The sequence below is a fragment of the Camelus dromedarius genome, chromosome 8 (assembly GCF_036321535.1).
Source record: "Camelus dromedarius isolate mCamDro1 chromosome 8, mCamDro1.pat, whole genome shotgun sequence".
Classification (NCBI taxonomy): domain Eukaryota; kingdom Metazoa; phylum Chordata; class Mammalia; order Artiodactyla; family Camelidae; genus Camelus; species Camelus dromedarius.
Window position 1 is genome coordinate 2,539,463 of NC_087443.1, and position 21,674 is coordinate 2,561,136.

Here is a 21,674-nt window from a genome sequence, read left to right on the forward strand (position 1 = left end):
ACAGTCGAGCGCTGCGTTGGCTGCTTCACCATGCATTGTATGTATTTGCCTGTATCTGCTCATTTGTTATATACACACTTGTGTACGCAGATTAAAGTTTTGAGGGGTAGATTTTTCTGATACCTGCTCATGTTACAGAATTTTTAAAACACAAGATAGAGACAAGGTAATCAAAATTGCTGCTGCTGTGTGTAAACATGCTTCCCGGCCTCCACCTCACCCAGCTGTTTGCGTCTCATCTGAGCTGGTGTCCCCTGCAGCATCTGTGGAGAGGGATGACTGTTAGGCAGTGGCCCCAGCCTAGTAGGGGTGGACTGTGGTCCAGATAAAGTGGGTGCCAACAGGTGTCTGGATGGGACCCGGGCAGCATGCCGTCCCAGGAAACCCGGTGGGAAGGCTCCACCAGAAGTTCTCCTGGCCCAGTCTCTCCCTTGATTTCTCTAAGTACAGCAGGGTAGTGGCTGAAACAGAACCAGAATCCCAATTTCTGTCTTCCACAGCCATACTTTTGCCCCATGGCTTCCTTAGAAAGCCTGGCACAGACTAGGCCTTTAACAAATAAAAATCTGCTGAATGAAAAAAAAAAAAAATCACCTAAAAATCTCACCACCCAGAGAGAAAACTGCTGCTAACATGTTCCTAAGGTTTAAAAAAAAAAAAAAAAGCTGATTATTCACTGCATGTTCTGATTTTCAGCGTGGTTCCCTGGGCACACAGTCTGGGACTGATGACAGATGATCCTAAGGGTTTTATGAGTCCCCCATCCTTTCTTAAAAAAGAAAGAAACAGTGGGGGAGGGGACAGCTCAGTGGCAGAGCACATGCTTAGCATGCATGAGGGCCTGGGTTCAATCCCCAGTCCCCTCCATGGATAAATAAATAAATACCTGATTACCCACCTCCCCCCCAAAATTTCAAAATAAAGTTAAAAAAAAAAAAAAAAACCAACCTGTGATGATTCGGGTCATTCAATATGTGTTTTAAAAGATATAAAAAAAAGTTGGTGACATTTTTCTTTTTCCCTAATTATTATTTTGGTAGCTTATCTTAATGCTAACTCCATATTTCCCCCATGAGTAATTAATGAGAAATTTAATTTCTAAAGTATCTGTCTTACAATGAAGAAAAAAAAAAAGATGGAGAAAATAAGGCGGTGGAGGACGGGGTGGGAGAGAGAAACTTGAAACGTTTCCTTGGTTAAACACATTAAAAGCAGAAAACAGCGGGAAAGAGCACACAGCCTACTGTGAGCAGCGGCCCCTCTGGCTACCTGAGGGCCGTGCCCGCACAAGCAAAGTAGGGTCCACACAGAGAAGACACTCTTTGAAGGCTTTTGTGAAATCCTGTAAGATTTCTTTGCAGCTCCCCATGGCAGGTGGTTGGAAAGTTTCTTGAGTCTGTCAGACATTTTAAAAGTTAATGATAAACATCCCCTCAAATGATCTTTAATTCAGCCACGCTCGCCATCACTGAGCCCAGATGTCTTTAGAGTCAATCATTTACCTGAAAGGGGATCTCCGGTACTGTCTGCAAAGCCATTTTCTTCTCCCTAAAAAACAAAAAGCAATCTTCATTAAAAATCATTCAGGTATGATCAATTTTCCAATTCAGTTAAATTTCCACCAAAACCTGGGAGGGAGGGGGTGATGGATCTTAACAGCGGTATTTTAATGGGTGGTGAATGATGTGTGTGTCCCTAGAACAGAAGTTCCCGGAGGGCAGGGCCCTTGTCTACTTGCTCCTTGTGCGGGGTCCTCGGTGGCCAGAATGGTGCCCGGGACACAGGAGACACTCAAATGTTCGTTAAACGAATGACTGTGCCTGTAGTTTTGTAAAAAGTGTCCACGTGCACCCAACAGTATGCGATGCTCCTGCCTTTTAAATTTCATATTCTGGACCATTTTCCTTATTTTATTCTCTTTCTGCTTTTTGTTGGGCTTGTTTGTTAGTTCAGGTTACAATTCTTTCTTGTATCTGTTATGCTTTTCAAGTACATGTTACAGAGCAGCGAAGACAAATTGTTAAAAAAACAGCACGACCGATTCTCTTGCAAGGTAATTGTTTTTCTGAAGCCCGTCTGATCGAGGCTCCTTGAGGCTCCAGGCACCTCACTTGGCAGCGCTGGTCTCTGAGTACCTCTGAGTACTCACTTGTACACTGAGGTGACTGATGGATTATTTCTATGAAGCTCCACACTCTCAGGCTTCTGGGATTTTCACCCTTAGAGGTGTGCTAACTCCCTGGTATCAAACATTTTAAACAGACTTTTCCCCTTAATCTCCTAAGAAGCCGTTCTCACACCAAGCTCATCGGTTTCCACGTCTGGGCAGCGTGTAGACATCTAAGTAAGAGCCTAATTTTCTTTTCCACGCAAGAATCCTTCCTATGTCTTAGCAGCTAGATTTCCCCAACTAAATATTGCTTTTGTTTGAGTCCCACCCCTCCCCCCACTGTCCTTATTTGAACAAAAAGCAACCTGGTCACCAGTTTGTAAGAGTTCTAGGACGTCTCTGAAAGAACAAAAAGTCCTCTCTTTGCAACTTTTTAATTTGCAAGGCGAAACCCAGGAGCTCTGCACCCTTAGGGCCGCTGCTCCCCGTTCAGCAGACCTGCGGGGGCCTGCCTTTTCAGGGGGCCTGCCTTTTCACATCTGCGGGGCCCGGCAGGGCCTGCAGGCTTGCTCTGCCGTCAGCACGCCGCTGGTTCTGCCCGCCGAACTGGAAACTCGCGCCGAGGAAGCAGAAACAGGCCCTTCAGGCGGTGTGGACAGACACAAATGCTGAAAGCTGATTTCGTGGTACTAATGAGGTCCCGCTAAGACGTGAACTTTCCTTGAAGTGAGGACGGTGTGACACGGCACATCTGACTTGACTTCTCAGAATCTGGAGAAAGTTTTACCAAAACCAGTGTCTGCCCAGAACTATTCCCAGGCTGCAGCTGAGACGACTCAGTTACCTGTGAAGGTCGATGAGGACAGAGTCTAGCCCCAGTCTAGCCCCACGGCCTCTGTTCTTGCTCTAATTATCACGTTATCCTACTTTTAAGGTCAGTTTTCTAAGAGTGAAGTCAGAAAAGACTTACTCTGTGGTTTTTAGGGGCTTGTGGAAACCTCATTCAGGTCTTCATTCAGCACCTCTTTACTGAGTAGCTAATGTGCACAAGCTCCCACGGGGGGACCCCACCGACAGAAATAGGAGGCCCTGAACCCCGACCTCAGGGCCTGCCCTCAGCTGCGCTGGGGAAACGGACGGTAACTAAAATACAAGGCAGAAGGTGGTGAGTTCTGACGGGGAGGTGTACACAGTCAGAGGGGAGGGCCTTTCTCCAACAGAAAGACCCAGAGGGGCTTCCTTCGAATCAGAGATGTCTGAGGTGAGCCTTGGTGGGGGCTGGGGGAGTGGGGACTGGGGAGGAAAGGGCATTTAGCTAGAGGTCCACGCGAGCCCAAAAGGAAGTGGAGACGCCCGGCGCCCCTGCAGGGCCTTCTGTCTGAGCAAAGGCCACGAGGGGGTAATAGAGGGAGGAGAGGGGAAAACGGACTGAGGCCTGAAGGCCTGCCCCAGGCGACGGGAGTAGCGGAGGGGCTGTGGCCAGCAGCAGGGCATCCTCGGAGCCAACTGTGGGGTGCGGGCACACGTGAGTGAAGGGAGAGCCTGGCGGCCAGGTGACCAGGGAGTGGGGCAGGGGCGGGGGGGTAGCATGACTGACTCAACAGCAACGATGAGAGACCCCCAAAACCCGGGGAGAGAAAGGGGCCGAGCTGGAGCCACAGCAGGATGCAGCCAGCAGGGCACGAGGGAGAGGAGGTGTGACCAAGAGCACGTTCTGAAGACGTGATGGATGAGGCGACGAGACCTGGGGTTGGGGGGAGCTGAAGACATGCCCTGGTCCTCGGGGAACGTGGATGGTGACGTGACCACGGGAGAAGAGACGGGCGGTGAGGTCACCACCCCGAGGAGCGCCAACATCTCATCGTGGTGCAAGGGAGAGGACGAGAAAGGAAAGCAGGGAAGGGAGGTCCGAGAGGATGGGAGACAAGGTCAGGGCTCCGGGGGCCACGTGAAGACGAGGTCTGGTGGGGACAGGAGTGACTTCCGAAAGCAGAGCTGTAGGCTGACGCCAGCTGGTGCCCGGTGGGCAGTGGGGACATACGAAGGCTCCCTTCCCCCAGCCCTTCCATCTGCTTCACCGTCTCCTGTCTTTGCGGCCTCGCCTTAGACATCACCTGCCCTGGGACGCTTCTCCAAGCTCCCAGTCTGGGTTCTGTGCCCTGGCTGTCCCCACGGCATTCTGCCCCTGCCACCCCCAGGTTGCTTGTTACCCGGGGTGCAGAGGTTTGAAGGATCTCCCTTCTGTGCTGGACTCTAGTCTGCGAGGCAGAAGGCCTTGACCGCAGAGCCCCAGAGTGGTTAACCCACGTCTGAACTAGGTAACCCCGAATCTCTGTGGGACGGGGTCGGGGGAGAGCGGGGAGGGAGAAGACCTGAAGAGAGCACGGGCTCTGAGTCCCCTGGCCCCGGGATGGGCCGCCATTCTGTGCCCTACCCTTCTCCTTCGCTGCCGTCTCCAGAGAGATGGTGTCCTTCCACCTTCAAGGCCTGTCCTTTATACTGGAACTAGGTCCTACGCGGATGTTTTTAACGGCACTTCCTGTGAAGGGTGGGGCCGAGTCTTAGTTGCCTGTGTATCACTAGCACTGCGCTCAGGTGCTGTGTTCACAAAACCTTGATTCAGTTTAACTGAACTCAGAATCACTGCAAGGTGGCCTCTCAGTGCAACAGGGGACTTGCCTCCAGGACCAGATCAGCCCAGAGGAGTGGCCTGAGATGGGCAGGGGGGCAGTGGTCCAGCTCACAGACAAGACACAGGACACGGGGGATGCGGCAAAAGCTACGACGGTTCTGGAAACAGCTGGTGGGAATTTCCAAGAGGAGGCTGGGGGCTCTGCCTGGATATCAGGGGTGGAACACATCCTTAGGGAGTGTGGGCAGATGATGCTTGGTGACACCCAGGGCCGGTACCCATAATCCTCAGGAGGGAGCCTGGTGGTGGGAACCCAATATAAATGCAGCTCTGGGGACAAGAATTCAGGGGGCTGGGGAGCTGGGACCAGGGGACAGAGGCCCAGCCCTGTGGTGTCCCTAGGACATTGGATCCGGGCCCGAGGGAACGCATGGGCTTGGGCACTCGCTGCTCCATTAAAGCTGATCCAGGAACACAGAGGACAGAGTCGTGGGTCAGAGCAGCAGTGGCCTGAGCTGTGAGCAACCCAGGGTGGCAGGGGAAATGAAACAGGGACTTAAGCTGACCCCCCTCCATCCTTCCCTTCACACATCTGTGTCTTCCCCTCCAGGGAATTCTACCCCAGGGCCTTGAAGCACATTCGAGTCTCCCCTTTCCTAAGACAACTTCCAAAACCAGCTCCCTCCTTCCTTCCAGACTGCAGGTGGCTGACTCCCACTGAGTGCATGCTGTGTTCCAGGCAGATGATGCTTTACCGGGTGAGCTCATTTCCTCCCCCAGGTGCCTGAGAACCACCACGTGCAAACGATGAAACACCGCAGATTTCTGGTCAGGGCACCTGTTTTAATTCTGAGTGAAGTTCAAGTGTCATGTGTTGGTCTTGTGGAAGAGAGGAGTTTCTGGGTACTGCTGGGTCTGGATGCCGAGAGGGAAAGGTCTAGATAAGAAAAAAGATGAGACCAACCTACATATCCATCAGCAGATGGGTGGATTAACAGTGTGGAACACTATACAGCCTTCACAAGAAAGGAAACCGTGACACAGGTCACAACAGGGAGGAACCTTTAGGACCTTATGCCAAGTGGAAGAAGCCAGACCCAGGAGGACAAACACTGTATGATTCCATTCACGTGAGTCACTTAGAGGAGTCAAATTCAAAGAGCCAGAAAGTAAAACAATGCTTCCAGGGGTGGGGTGAGGGAGAATAGGGAGTTAGTGTTTCACGGGTATAGGTTTCAGTTTGGGAAGATGAAAAGTTCTGGAGGTGGATGGTGGGGATGGTTTGCATAACAATATGAATGTCCTTAATGCCTCCGAACCAGATACTTAAAAATCGTCATGATGGGAAATATTATATGTGTATTTTACCACACAAAATTTTTTAAATTTCCTTAGGAAATCTGAAGGTACCGCAAAGTTGAACACCACAGTTTTATATGTTCAAGTAGGCTAGAGAAAACCCCCATTTTGTAAAACTTTCCTGTTGTGAATATGGGGAAATTACCTTCTGTTTGGGCAAATGTGTTAACTGGTGCCAAGAATTCTTCGAGGAGAAAGAAAGTTGGCTAGGTGACACTGATGTTGCACTCTGGTTAGTTTATACACTGGGAGTCAGGTCCCATTTCTGCTCAGGCAGCTGACAGAACCAGGTGCAGAACAAAGGTCACCTCTGGAGAGTTACTCGTGCTGATTTCACCTCAGGCTCCCAGCAGCAGCAACCCTGGGGCCAAGAGGACACCCGGGGCAAGCTCTCAGCTCCGAGATGGGCATGTGCCCCACGTGCGGTCCACGCAGAGGGAGGGGCTGATGGACCAGAGATGCCGACAGATTGATGGGGAGGGTACCGGCCAGCACCTAGGGGCTAGGTGCCAGTGTTCTGAAACACGCCCTTCTGGACTGTCCAGTCCATGTGTACATGTCTATGGTTGGCTAACTTTATAATTTTGCAAACTCAGCAGGGATAACTGAGTGGGAAAGCACTCAGCAGGCTGATCAGCCCGGATTACAGCCTAAGCCTGGCTGGAAACCAGCACGAGACCAAGGTCACCACGGCCAACATGGCGGCAGCGACCCACACCACAGGCAAGGAGCCCAGGAAGAAATGCCACCCCTGCAAAGGACGCACACACTTGAGGTGCCAGTTCAGTCGGATGACTTAACCAGCTTCTTTGGGAGAACGGCCAGTGCTGATGTCACTGCTTTACGAAAAATATTTCCGTAAATGGCTTTAAAAATGTGCTTTTAAATGCCTGAGTATGCAGAGGTAGCAGGGCTTCTACAGCACAGATTTAGCCTGTTCCGAATTTCCTCCCATCAAATGGCCAGGGAAACTCTGGCCCCTTTCAGTGCTATGAATTCCCAGGACAGACGCGGCACCTGTGTAAGTCTTCTGAATACATTTACTGATTACCCACTTTTTAAAAAAAATTTCTGATTATCTACTTCTGAACATCAGGATTAGACCATGAGTCTCCTGTTGGGTTTTTCTAGAGCAGTTTATACTCAGTTCTTTTCCTGCAAATTAATTGCTATTACTGTAGCAACTATTTACATTTATTTTTACTTTTTATTGAAGGATAACGTATATATATAAATGGACATATCTATTTGAAAATACACAGGCATAGCTTGGAGACGTTATGGATTCATTTCCACAATAAATCGAACATCACTGTAAAGCAAGTCGCATGAATTTTGTGGTTTCCCAGTGCATATAAAAGTTACGTTTACACTATCCTGTAGTCTATTAAGTGTGCAATTGCATCCTCTCTAAAAAGCAATCTACATATCTTAACTTCTACTTTATTGCTAAAAAAAGCTAACCATCGTCTGAGCCTTCAGTGAGTCATATCTTTTTGCAGTAGTAACACCAACGATCACTGCCCAAGATCACCATAACGCATACAATAATAATGAAAAGATCTGAAATATCGTGAGAATTACAAAATGTGACCCAGAGACACAAAGTGAGCAGCGCTACTGGAAAAACAGTGTCGACAGACTTACGGACACAGGGTGGCCCCAACCTTCAGTTTGTAAAAGATGCGATATCTGCAAAGCACAGTAAAGCAAAGAGCACTCAAATAAGGTCTGCCTGTTACTCCAGAAACTGGCATTTAGAAGTGTGTTTGCCTCAGGATGCCTTCACCCAGCACCTACGCAGTGTCGGAGATGACGGGGACAGACAAGGTCACGATCCAGTAACGAAACAGAGACACGTACAGAAGTATCGATGCCACAAGGGATAACGTGTTGAAAGGCGGAGACAGAGTGCCACGGGGCTCAGAGTGGGCAAGGGCTCCCGTGAGACCTCGGAGACGCGGGCAGGTTCAGAGGATGAAAGAACTAAGTACGGCAGCGCGGAAATCTGAAACGAGTGCTGTGGTGCTTTGTGAGAGTAACAGCAAACCCGTGGGTTTGTGTACATTTAATTCTTCTCCTCAACGCGTTTTCTATCCGATTACAAGGAAGATCTGCTACTTCTGGAGTTGAAGTGAAGGTCAAAGACGGCATGGCTGTTCCTGCGACTTGGAGGCAGGGAGCGCTGGTGGGGGTGAAGTGACCTCGGCTAGGGTTTCAGAGATGAAACAGGGAGGGGATTTTCCTTTGCGGATGAAGCATAGCTGACTATCGTCCAGAAATACCACAAAGCATCTTACGGGAGATTACGGTCTGCGTGAGCAGACACAAGCAGACCACGAGCATACGGACGTTTCTGAGAGCCAGCGAGGTTTTCCAGACCTTTCACTCACAGACCCTGGGCTGTCGGGTACCAGTAAGGCTGGGGCACAGACTGATCAAAGGCTTCGCAATGAGGCAGTGCATTCATGAGCCCCCCACGTCAGCCTTTGATTTTCCTGCGAGAGCTGAAGGAAGACCACGTGGCTTCAAGGGCCGAAAGTCTACTGAGCCTGAGCACCACCTAAATGTCTGGATGATTTATTCCATCACTTTTCTTTTAATTAAAAAAATACACACAAAAAAGACAAGTTTTCAAAATCACACTTTTTTTTTTTAAAGCAACAAGGAATGTGAAAATCTTTTTCTGCCATTCTCTCATGCCAGCTCCCTCCCCAGAGGTCACTGGTGATGACCTCAGCACATCCCTCCTCATTTCTTAGCCAGAGCCACACTCACAACCTACACAGACATGCTGTTTAGCCAAAAACCATTTCACCTGACTTATTGGTTTAATGCTATGTTATGGATATCTGCTAAGGTCAATGGTCTCTCCTCTTTCTAGTGGCCGAATACTATCACACTGAGTCAAGGTGCCAAGGTTCACTCACCCGCTCCGTACCCATGCGCGTGTGAGTCACTGGTGACTCCCGATTCCAAACGCACTCTGCTACGCCATCTGTGGTGCCAAGTCCTTCAAGCGGGATGGCTGGATCAACGAGTCATAGATGGTGCCAAATAATTCTCTGAAAAGGTGCATCGATTTGCACTCCTGACCATGCATGAGGGTGGCTGCTCCCTGAAACCCGCAACAGCCGGACGTTTAAGTGGAATTCGAACCCACTGGTGAAAGTCAGAGGCGTCACAGTGCACAGAACACTGGACGAGAATGTGACTAGAGGCCGCCAAGTCGATCAGAGCAGGTAAAGTAAAGGACTGTACAATTTAATGATTGGTAAACAAGCTTCTCTGCATGCTGTTCTCAGGGAAATGACTGCCAAGTGCCAGGAAGCAGGTGTTTTTTGCCCTGTGGCTTGTGCATGCCCTACCACTAATATTTCATTCTGACTTGGTCCCAAAGGAGAAATAAGTCAAAGACAGACATTAATGGACTATATCAAATTAGACTACTATGATTTCCATTTTAAAATTTCATTTCCGGGAAGTTCATCATAGAAAAAAGTGTTCGAGGCCCTGAGAGGATGACTGTGGTTGGGTGGCATGAATTGGTAGTGGGAACACAGTTCACCTTGAATTTATTTTCTCCAGCAACCCCAAAGCACAGCAAGCCGGTGGCCCTGGTTCACCCAGACCTGGGGCTGCGCCATGCAGGCTCCACCCACAAGCAGCAAGAGCATCACTGATGTGCCTGACGAGTGGAGGCTGTCAGCAGCTGAGCCTACGGGCAGAGGGAGTGAGTGGGGGGAAGAGAGGGGAGACCAGGTGGGGTCAGGGACTTGGGGGGTTCATCCCAGGGATAAAGCACCACGAGATGTGATGCTTCCCACGGACGGCAGAGCTCGGCGAGGAGGCGGGCAGGTCACTGGAAGATCACGGTCCAGGATAAATACGTGCCCCCTAGACACGGCGAGGCGACACAGCTTGAGGAAGTTAAGTACCAAACGGGACACAGTATCAGATCATTCTCTATTTTAGGCAAAACTGTCCAGGGTATCAAGACAGAAAGAAAAGATCCACGGCTTTTTTAAGGGTTTTTATGGTGCGTGTGGTGTTTTTTATTTGGAGGGGGAGGTAATTAGGTAGATTTAGTTATTTATTTATTTATCTATTTTTAAATTGAGGTGCTGGGGTTTGAGCCCAGGACCTTCTGCATGCTAAGCACGTGCTCTACCACTGAGATACACCCTACCCCCTAATTTTTTGCTAACTTTTTTGGGGGGGTAATTAGGTTTATTTATTTGATGGAGGCACTGGAGATTGAACCCGGGGCCGCGTGCATGCTAGGCGCAGGCTCCACCCCTGAGCTGTGCCCACCCCCCACCCTTGTGGCTTTAAAGACCCTCATCAAGCTCACCTGGTATCACTCACGTGTTTTCCCCTTTCCGACGGTCAGTGCGTCTGTTCTAGCGCTGCACCCTCCATCCCACGTTAGAGGAGAGGGAGTCAACCCCGCAGATGGGTGGGAAGGCAGATAAATGAAGAGCAGAGGGAACAGGGAGAGCGAGGGGTGCCAGGCAAGGGAGACTGGATGCTTAAATTCACAGAATCGAACAGGTGATTTCCATTCTAGCAGAACCAACCCCTCAAAGTTCCTTCTGCCTCCTCTAAATGCCCAGACAGCTCTGTCTCGAGAACCAACCCTCTGGTGGCCGGTTTCAAGAAAGTGCAGTCTGTTTGGCCTGGGAGATAGAGATTTCAAGGCGAAAGGGAGTCCCTCTCACCAGAATTAAAAATGCCAAGTGTAAGTTCTGGGGAAAGTTCTCTAGTGTTATCTGGTTCCTCATCTCTAAATTTCACATCAGGGGTGAAGTGAGGAACCAAGTATTTCCGAAAAGTAGAATGATCTGATTTTCCCTTAGGGAACAAACTAAAGGGCTCACCAATCTATCAGACTGATCTTGTTGGAGCTTGAAAGGACTGCAGCGTATCCAGAAGAGCAGGCAGGGGCCTGCTGGGCTGAGTCACAGCAGATACCGTCTCCAGCAAGTGCCGGTTGGTCCATCCCCTGTTATTAGAATGAACGTAATTGCTTCAGCTTTGCAGGCAGTCGGTGGGCCGGTAGCTCCGCCAAGGCGACGAGGCTGATGGATTGGGTGCTGCCAACTACCTCTTAGCCTAATTTAAAGAAAAGAGCACATCCTTCTTTTCCAATTTTGTTCCAGTAGCTTTTACCCTCGTGCTAGTCTGCCAGAGTGGCAGCACTCAGAACTGTGGAAAAGCCTAAAGTCTCCCTAGATTTCGGCAAGGCAAGAGGCCCACCGGCAACTGGTAACACCGACAGCTACCAACTCAGAAATACTAGGCATGGGGGGTGTGTATGGGGGAAGTGACACAGGCCCAAGGTCCCAGGTCCCAACTCAGCCACTCAGTAGCTGTCTCTGGTCCCCGCTGTGAAACAAGGGGGCCGAACGTGACTCCCATCACCCCCTTCAGCTCTGAAGATGCCAGGTTGTCAATATGGGTGTCCGGGCCCAAAACCCACTTCTGAATTGTCAGGATTAGCCATACCAAGCCTCCCCCCTGGATTAGTAGCAGTAGGTGGCACCAGGCTTAGGAGATAAGGCATAAGACAGACAGGACCAGAGAGGGACCGAGGGCACAGGGGAGAGTCCACCTAAGGTACAAAATATGTGTCCTTGGAAATAAAAGACTGTTTCTTTGGTGAATAAACAAAATACAAAACTAATCACCACCTCTTGGGCGGCTGCTTTAGCATCAGTTACTCACGAGGACAGGTTTCTGGCTCACGGTGTCTTGGCCTCACATGACACTTTGTGTGACGCTACCACCGGACCAGCATGCCTGCAGTTCTGTGGTTTACATATGCCTCTGTCCCACCTCTCCTCTGGGTAACATAAGGTGGAACTTTATTTTTGAAAGACTTATTTCATTTCAAAGAAATCAATTAGCTGTTGGTAGGCTTTCAATAGATAAAACATCACACTCTTTTTTAAAAAATTTGGTGGCATTTGTCACCAGGAATTGCATTTGAGCCCTTATATCTTACTTAGGGGAAAAACAGACCGGCCATGTGTCCTGTGAGGACCAGCCTGTACACAGAGATGCAAGTGTAGTCTAAGGAAACATACAGCTTTACGTGGTGGGTACTGACACCCGGCCGTTCACACAGCAGTGCTTACAAGCAGTGCTTACAACAGTTGACACGACCTCAAATCCCACGTCAGGAAACTCGAGTACCTCTGTGGCATGGAATATAACCTAGCAGGGTAGGAAATGGGATGTCTTCCCACTGTCCTGAGAGTCTTGGTTGGGCTCCCAAGCTGAGGACAGGGGTACGCACATATTCCACGCAGAGGTGCCAAGTAAACCCCCAGGACCAGCTGAGAGGGCCAAGGACGGCGGTACGAGCCCCACCCTCAGCTTACAGAAGAGGAAGAGGTTTCTTTGAAGGCCTTAGTGGAAGAGGTGAGGGCTGTGGCTGCTCTCCTTCCTCTGCCCACAAGGAGGAAGGGGCAGGTCTCCACCTCACCCCCACAGCCAAGTGAGGGGGGCTTCAAGATCACTGGTCGGGGGTGTTAGCCAGGAGGGGGAGACAGCCTCTCACTCCTCAGCTGGATGCCCACTGATCTGCAGATCCTCACCATCCCAACCCTCCTGCCACTGGGAGACCCCACTTGTGTGCATGAGGAAGCTAGAAGCCAGCTGGAGCTGTCCCTGATGGTGGGACAGTGGGTCTGAGTGGACCAGAGCCCTCGCCATCTTGAAAGGACCCTGTCCAAGGTAAGAGGTGCACAATGGACCATTGGAGGAGAAGGGGCTGGGATCAGCTGTTGGGGCCAGATGGGGATACTCAGCTGGGAGCGCTCTGCCCACAGCAGGAAACTGTAGTGTTGAATTCCCACTTGCTGGGGGGGACAGGGAGGAGAACCAAGTCCACCTGCCCCTCTTTGGGGCTCAACATTTCAGATCACATCTGAGTTGGAGGTGAAGAGAAAGGTTGTGAGCTGGCTGAGAGATATGAGCACTGTATGGAGTTCACTTCATTTAAATATAATACTAACCAGACACTTACTGAGCACCTACTGTGTGATAGGAGACTTGTATTACTATACCCATTTTACGGAGGCAGAAAGTGACAGAGAGGTTAGGTAACTCGTTCAAAGTGATACAGCTAAGTGCCGGAGTTTGGGACCTGCCAAAGACCACGAGAGGGAGGAAGCAGATACAGCACGGATTCTGGAGTCAGACTGTCTTTGTGGTTCAAATCTTGGCTCTACTATTCAAACAGCTGTGGGATCTTAAACAAATGACTTAACCTCTCTGTGCCTCAGTGTGCATCTATAAAATGGGCATAATAATAGCATATCCCACATAAGGTCATTTTGAAAATTAAAGGAGTTCATACAGGTAAGTACTTGGAACAACACTTGGCCTTAAAATGTTAACTGTAATTACTTTTCTTTTGATTACATCAAACTAACTCCTTATACAAAGTGCTTATGATACTGTCTATACCGTGTACTTATAGAAAAAAAGTTACACTGTTGCAAAGGGAAAAAGAGGAAATAATACTTCCCCCATCTTCTTTTAATAAGCACAAGACTTTTATTATGGAAAAGTAATCATTTAACAGAATTTTTTATTCCTAGCTCACAGTTACACTGAACATTTTTTAAATAAATGATCTGTGCTTATCACAACTAAGGCAGTGTGATCTGGCCAAGGATGAGCAAACTCAGCTGTACCCCAGATGGGGAGTAGAGCCCAGGAGAGGGCATGGGAGAAGCTATGTGTGACCCACACGGACAGAGGGAAAGACCATCAAAGCACAGCCCGTCACAAGACTCGAGGCTAGTCGGGAAAGCTCTGGCGTTCTGCTCGGAGGAGAATGTGAACAATCAGGGTGCATGTCTTGTGCCTCCGATTAACTGCCAGCACACACGCAATACTCCGGATGCTGGGGGTCAGGGATCCACCCATCCACCCCACTTATTAAATGCCTGCTGAGCACTAGACTCCAAGACGAAGGCTGCCGTGTGAGCAGCACAGAATCGTCACATGCTGCTACGGGCTGAATTGTGTCCCCTCCAGAACGCCTATGTTGGAGTCCAAACCTCGGTACGACTGGGAAATCCAATCCCAATCCTCATTGGGAAACGTGGATACAGACACCCACCCAGGGCCCAGGGAGGATGACGTGTGAGGGTGAAAGGGTTCCTCCCTCTGGAAGCCACAGAGGGGCCGAGGGGGATGTGAGAAAGCGGGGTGATGCACCTACGAGCCGAGCAAGGCCGAAGGCGGCTGGCCAGCTGCCAGAAGCTCAGGAGAGGCCTGGGACGGGTTCTGCCTCACAGCCTCAGGTTGTTTTGGGTTTTTGGGGTTTTTTTTGGTGGTTGGGAGGTAATTAGGTTTATTTACTTATTTTTAATAGAGGTGCTGGGGATTGAACCCAGGACCCTGTGCGTGCTAAGCACGCAGTCTACCGCTGAGCTGTACCCTCCTCCCACTGGGCTCTCGGAAGGAGCCACCGCTGAGAACACCTTCACCATGGACTTCCGCCCCCCAGTCTGTGAGACCATAAATCCCGTTGAGGCCACTCGGTCTGTGGTTCTCTGTTGTGGCAGCCCGAGAAGAGCAGCCCGCACGTGATACGTTCATCGCCTCTGAAAAGGAAGAACTGTCTTTTTGGACTTCTGTATTCTCATCTGTAAAGTGAGAAACGGACCAAGTGACACTGCCTCTTCCCCGTCTAAGGTCGTGAGCGTCAGCATAATCTCTGCATCAGAAACACACGAGCGGGTGAAGAACAGATCTAAAACAGCCTAAACTCTGACTCAAATCCATCACATCCTCATTTCCAATGTGTGCTCCTTGGGTTACTGGGCCTAAGGGTTGGAGGACAGGCTTCGGGGGTCAAAGGCCCCCCCACCTCACGCTCTTCACCAGCAGCGGGCTGCCCTCTTCTGCCTGCTGGGACCACGGACCACAGTGCAGGGACCACTGGAGGGTAGGGCCCACCCAGGCTGCCCCCACGCCACCTCAGCTGGCCGGCCACACGTGGCGGCAGGCGGGAGCAGACCGCGTCTGTGCCACACGAAGAGCTCGTGCTGATGCTGACACGCCTGGACTCCTCCACCCTGGGGACGCATGGTTGGCCCCAGCCCTCTTCACCCTGGCTGCACAGCAAAGTCCTGGGACACTTAAGGAACATCCGTGCTTGGAGCCTACCCCAGACCACTTCAGCTAGACTCTCCAGGGAATGGGACCCAGGCATGCATTTTATAAAAATCCTGCAAGTAATTCTAACATGCAGCTGGGGTCCAGAACCATTGGTCTGAGCAGATCATAGGTGGGCACTAATAACTCTGTAAGAAAACATAAATCTGTTTTCTGTGGGACACTAAGCGGTATGTCCTTCTACGTTTTAAAAGTCTGCCTTTCAGGGTTCTCATTACTGCACAGTGTGCCAGATCACAGAGCGGCCACTCGGCAATGCAAGACCCCGGTCCCTTTCCAGGGCCCATGTTTGAAGCCCTTTCTATGTACAAAGTGATGTCCCAGGCTCGTGGATCAGCCAGAAGTGGCCAAGAAGGGTAGGGTGGCGAGAGGATACAGCGCATGCAGGACAAGAGGGTCACTTGTGGCCAACCTCACAGTAACTCGAACTGTAGATTCACGTTAACATAAACTAAAATTATTCCTACTTTGACCTTGCTGTGCGGTAGGTGAACTTAACCCACGGCCAGACACTTTCAGCCCCCTACTCAATGCTGTCATTTGCAGGGAGGGAGTAGGGTGGGTCGGAGTCACCGAGGAGGCCTTTGGAAACTACTCCTGTGTTTGGGGTTTGGGAAGGCTGGGCTCTCCCTCCTGCAGTTCTGGAAGCTCAGAGCTCAGTCCTCCCGTTCTGCTTCCTTCCCCACCCGCCTGCCTCTCTTCTCAGCGAGGGCTGACGCCTCTCCATCCTCCTTCCCTCGAATAACAGGGCCAACCCCTGCCCTGCAGGAAAGAGTCCTGGGAACTGAGGGCCCAGCTGCCCATGTGCATGACCGGCCGCTCAGCCCGTCTGTGGCTTCCGGAGGGAGGAACCCGCCAGTGAGTCCTCTGCAAACCAGGCTGCCGCATCGGGGCCCCTGAGGTGGTGGAGCCAGCGAGGCCGTGAACCTGGCCTCGCACAAGCGCCGATTCCTGGGCACTCGCGTCTGCAGCCCTTCCTGCTGCTTTCTTTAACACCTTCCACAAAGCCATCCTTTGCTCTGGTCACCTGAACACAGATTCCTTATTACAAATGGGAACCCCCAGCCCCTCTGGGGTCGGCCTCCCCTGCATCATCTTTCTCTGCCGCCCCATCACCAGCAGAAATGTTGTACAGATTTGTTCGTGGTTAGTGTCATTTATTCGCTACACACTCATACCACTTTTATGATGTGCCTGGTGACATCTTAAGAGTGTAAAAAAGATGAACTCACTTTTCCCCCCTCCACTGGCCAGCTAAGCTGTTTTCTTGCTGTGTGACAGTGGCCCTGCCATGCACCTGGTCACCAGCGGGGACTCTCTGAAGCAGATCTCCAACCCTTCCCTCTTCTTCAGTCCCAAGTCCTGTCAGACCCTGAATTCTTTACATCTCTCCCCCAGATATGTCCTTACTAGTTGGTTCTTGTTTTTCCTCCTTCTGTTTTCAAGCACTGTTAGGGGTTGAATGGTGTCAGTCAAAAGACAGACCCTGGAGTCCTAACCGCCACCGCCCCAACCTCAGAGAGTGACTGTATTTGGAGACAGGCTCTTTGCACATTACATGCGGGCCCTTGGGTGGGCCCTAAACCAGCGTGACGGGTGTCCTTAAAGAAAGGGAACTGTGGACCCAGAGACGGGCACGCACGGAGGGAAGACGATGTGTTGACAATGGGCGGGGCGGTGGGGGGAGACGGTGGTCTATGAGCCAAGGAGGGAGGCCTGGAACAGACCCCACCCTCCTGGCCTCAGGGGGAGCCCACCCTGATCTCAGTCTTGTGGACTGTGTGGAGGTCCTCACAGCAGCCCTGGGGTGGGGGGGCACACAGTTCTCTGTACTGCACTACCCTTCTCCAACTCCTCTTCCACGAGCGGCACCCAGGCCCTGCGATGACCCTGCAGGGTGACTGCGGGAGCAGCTGGGAGACTCTGGGCCTCAGTCTTTCTTCCCACCCATCCGCTGGACAGGCCACCACCAGGATAACCCACCTATCTAAAACTGTTTTTATCTTGTCATTTCACAGGAAATGGGAACTTTGGGGAAATTCCCCGGGCCCGAGGGGACCAAGCCGGGACTTCCATCCTGCCCTGGAGACCCCCCTCCAGGGAAGCCCCTCCCACGGCAGAGAAGGCTTGGGGGAGAGAGGGGCTAACAGGTCTCTGGGTGGGAGAAACAAGTCTTTGTCCCGAGAAGCTTCCTTACCTGCTGAATGAACTCCACCAGTGACTCCTCCCTCTCCTTTCCCTCTCATGTTTATGAGGATCTAAGGCAGAGGTTCTTAGCTTAAACACCCAACTCAGCGTTCCCTGCTACAGACTGTGAAACGCCCAGTCTGACTGTAAGCTCTAAGTGTTCCTCAGTTTCCCCAGCACCTACGGGAGAAGTGGTAATAAACCCCTGGCTCAGGCACTTGATAGACGGATGGATGACGGGGTGGCTGCTTATCTGTCCTCCCGTAATGTGTTTCCAGTTTACGAAACACTGTCACACCACCGCCTGGTCGTACCTTCCCTGCTACCCTGACGAATGTGGCAGAACCACAGAGACCTTCTTATCACCCACTACCTCCTTAAGCCTTCGGCAATTACGTTTTTGTCCCTAGGATGGATTTCCCTCCTGAAAGGCCCCGGTAACATCTGCCAGGACAAATCTAATGGTGTCTCTGCAGACCGCACCCCGGGCCAGGTGACGACGCTGGCAGCCCCATCCTTGGCATCTGAAGCAATGCCCAACGCTTGCCTTTTTCTCTCTTTATTCCACACGTATTTGCTGAGACTTACTGTGCACTAAGCATTGAGGACACACTTACGAGCAAGGAGACACGGCGGCCCCTGCCCTCGCGGGCCAAGGTCCAGTCGCTGGGAGAGACAGCGATCGATCGGTCGTCAGCACACATTCAGCGACAAACTGGGTCAATGCCTGACAGGAATGCCTCGACCACACACAGCCTTTTCTCCGGCGTCTCCGCGTCTGCCTTGAGCGCCTCCTCTGGCCTCCAGACGGAAGTGCTCCTCAAGGCTCCATCCCCAGTCCTCCTCTTTGCTCTCTGACAAGGACTCTCTCATCCTCCCCTCCAGCTGTAACCTGAGGCATGAATCCTAAACCAAACCCCAGTAGGCAATTCCTGTCACACATCTCACAGACCCCGAATCCTACAACCCACGAACAAAGCTCAATCCTCACGACACGCAAACCTTACCTTCTTCCTGAATTCTCTCCTGATACTGTTAGTAGCAACCACCTCCCAGGCACAGGCTCAAATCCTAGTCTCCTCTCTCTCCAGTCCCCCAGGGTCCCAGATGCAGTCACGGGAGCATCACTTAAAACCGCCAATACCTCCTGTCGACGTGTCTGGTGTTCAAGGTTCGGGGGCCCTGGCTCCAACGTGTCTTCCAGCCTCACCACATACATCTCCCAGTGCTCCAGCTCCAGGCACAGTATCTGTCACTCGCTCTCCTCGGAGCCTTGGCTTACAGCATTCCTTCTGCTGGGGGTGACCACACCCCACACACACCCTAGTGTCTGTTTCTATCATCAATAAATACCAGGGACAACAGTATCATGTAGCCATTCAGACTGATGGTGAGACCGTGCAGAGAACTGGACGAAATGTTTATGAGATAATATTACATAACAAAAGCAAGATATAAAGTTATCTGCAAACAAGTTTTATAATCATTCATATAAAAATGCACAAGTGAATACATCGAAGTGACAAAAATAGTTGTATTAGAGTGGTGAAATTTTCAATGAGTCTTTTCATTTTTCTAGATTCTAAATACGTGTTTTTAAACATACACGTATTTCACAATACTTTTAGATTTACAGAAAACTTGCGACAATAGCATAGAGCACTCCTGTATACCCTGCACCAGCTTCCCTCATCACTAACATCATACATCAGAGTCATACTAACCATACCACATCATACCAACATTTTAATGTCGCTTTTAAAACTTAAAAAAAAAACAAAACTATAGTTTGGTAAAACCAAGTAAACAGATAAACAGCGGAAAATGTCATTTCCCTCATAATCTCTAACTCCAACTTGGCATCCTAATATTTACTATTTTTCCTATTACTTCAGTCTCCACTTGGTATGGATTCTTGGCTGCAAACTGGAAGAAATTTTGCTTTACTCTGATTTGCCATATATGTGTGCGTGAAGTTAAAATGGTTAAAATTTTATTGTTTGACTTGAACATTCTGTGCAACGTCTGCTTTAACATAAAGAACCATGAACAATTCTTAACAGCTGAATTCTATCCACATCTAGAATCTAATGCTGGGCACACTGCTTCTCCACCAAGTCTGGAAGCTCTGCTTGGGGTCTGGTCTCCACCCGCCGCCCCCGCTGCATGTCTCGTGCCCGACAGTACCCAGTCTCCGGGCATTCGCTCGCTAAGGACCGGGTGTAACAAACTCTAGGAGGACGACAGCTCAGATAGACGGGGGTATTGATCTTAAATTGCCAAAAGTAAAGGGTTCTTTATGAAATTTTCTGAGACTTCAGACTTCAGTTGTTGACACCAGGATACCACAATGTTTTTCCTTGGCATCATTCAAAAAAGGCAGCTAAAGTCTTAAGTAGAAGTGGATTTTAGTTTTTAAATAATAAAAATCACTGAAACGGTAAATATTACATAGTCAGAACAATGTGTTTTCAGCTTGCTTTTAACGTCTGAGCTACAGAAAATGAAGTGTGGGGTTTGTTTTTTTTAAACATTTCTTCCCTAGTGAGTTTTCTTTGTTCTAACTGCCAAGTTGGTTTCAAAGAATCTTTCTGGATATCTCACAGTTAGAACAAATCCTATAGATGATGCAAAGAAATAGCCAACTGAAGTAGCTAGGTGCAGTGTTACTTTTTATAGGAATATAAGACATCCTGTTTTAAAACAGAAGATAATAAAAGTCTCAAATAGGATCCCCCACTTTTTCAGTTGTTAACTCTTTTCATCTTTGAGAATAATCTTACTTGGTAAAGCCAGAACTGTAACACTAAAATAAGAAAAAACACCAAAGTGTCCTAACGCATATTCCGTTCCTAATCTTAAACGATTTTGGAAAATCCCTAAAACTAAACAAACAATATAACAGTCTTGTATCTTCAGAGGAGTCTGTATCATGTCACCAAAAATGTGAGGAGCAAATCTTTACTGAACAAATTAAGCACTGCAAGAAAGGAAAGACTTACACTTTAGGTTTGTTAAAAGAGTTCAAATTCAGTCAGGGTCGAAGTCAATCATTAGATCATAATTCGAAGGAAAATGCTGAGTATCAGGACTAATGAATAAGAATATGATAGTCACAGGGGGTGACTGAAGACCCCCAGGTCAAAGTTAAAAGTAGCACCAGGGACAATTTTCAAGAGAACTGTGTTTACAGTTCAAATGGCTTAAAATGGCTTGTTTTTATCAACTATAGTTAGTATAACTTTGCTTTACTTCAAAAGTGATTTGATTACCCAAGAATATCACTATTAATGATTTATTACTGACTGATGTTTTAAGCCAGACTAAACAAAGCTTCAAATTTGTCCTGTTACAAATGAGCTTGTTGTTAGGGAGAGAGCAGGGCTGAACCAGCCCGTCTTGAGGCGAAACATCCTTTTTGAGCCATTTAATGCTGTAAATATAACTTAGCAGGTTGAGGTCTTGTGCACTTTTGCTAGTGAGCTCTGAGTGAGTGAAAAGAGATGAGCTGACAGTACAAAAAGTAACTGAAGCACTTGGTGACCCAAGGAAGCTTCTGGAAGGATGAACCCCAAAAGGTGAATAGTGGGTGACAAGCAGTTCTCAGTCTTTTGGTACATTTTTGTTCTATCTGAAGTTTAAAATAACAAACCACTCTTTTATAATCGGAAAGCAATAAGTGCATTTTGGAGAAGGACAAGTAAAACAATACGTTAAGGTTTGATATCAGAACAAAGTAAAAGTTTTATAAAACATTACAAAAATGTTATTAAAAACTATCCAGTTCTGTTGTGGCTTAAAAAAAAAATGTTCCCACCCACAGCAAACCAACTACATGTAAAAGAAAGCCGCTCTTCTTTGTAACTCAATTACACGGATGTTCTGTTTGGGGCATATGGATAAATATTTATTTCAAAGAATGGATTAAAGCTACCACACTCACTAAAAGTAACAGAATTTGTATAGACATGCCATATTACTGGGATGCTTAAAGATCACTTCCACACTTATTACCTGACAATTCTGTTCTTCACTCTTTATTTGTAAAGCTCTAGAAGACAAAATAAGGGTAAAAATATAACTGAAATTATTCCTACCTGGTGTTGCACGTCAGAATTTGTCGGGCAGTTCAAAGTAATTGGATCACAGTCCTTGGCTAGGGGAAAAAAAAAAGACACAAAGCTTGAT

General features: G+C 49.2%; 1 protein-coding gene and 1 long non-coding RNA gene across 4 annotated transcripts in view; one reads left to right on the plus strand and one right to left on the minus strand.

Annotated features, from left to right (window-relative positions):
- The window catches only part of LOC135321778 (uncharacterized), a 21,601-nt gene extending 14,353 nt beyond the window's left edge, over window positions 1–7,248 (plus strand). Inside the window, exons 3-4 of the long non-coding RNA XR_010381802.1 lie at window positions 5,353–5,500; window positions 6,698–7,248. This is a non-coding gene — a long non-coding RNA (uncharacterized LOC135321778). The remainder of the gene's footprint in view (window positions 1–5,352; window positions 5,501–6,697) is intronic.
- Window positions 1–21,674, minus strand: part of EDARADD (EDAR associated via death domain) — a 66,252-nt gene that overhangs the window by 10,868 nt on the left and 33,710 nt on the right. For all 3 annotated transcript variants that reach the window (XM_064487837.1, XM_064487835.1, XM_064487836.1), the window contains exons 4-5: window positions 21,584–21,642; window positions 1,503–1,548 (exon numbers count right to left, since the gene is read on the minus strand). In XM_064487837.1, the coding sequence (XP_064343907.1) occupies window positions 1,503–1,548; window positions 21,584–21,642 (105 nt within the window). The remainder of the gene's footprint in view (window positions 1–1,502; window positions 1,549–21,583; window positions 21,643–21,674) is intronic.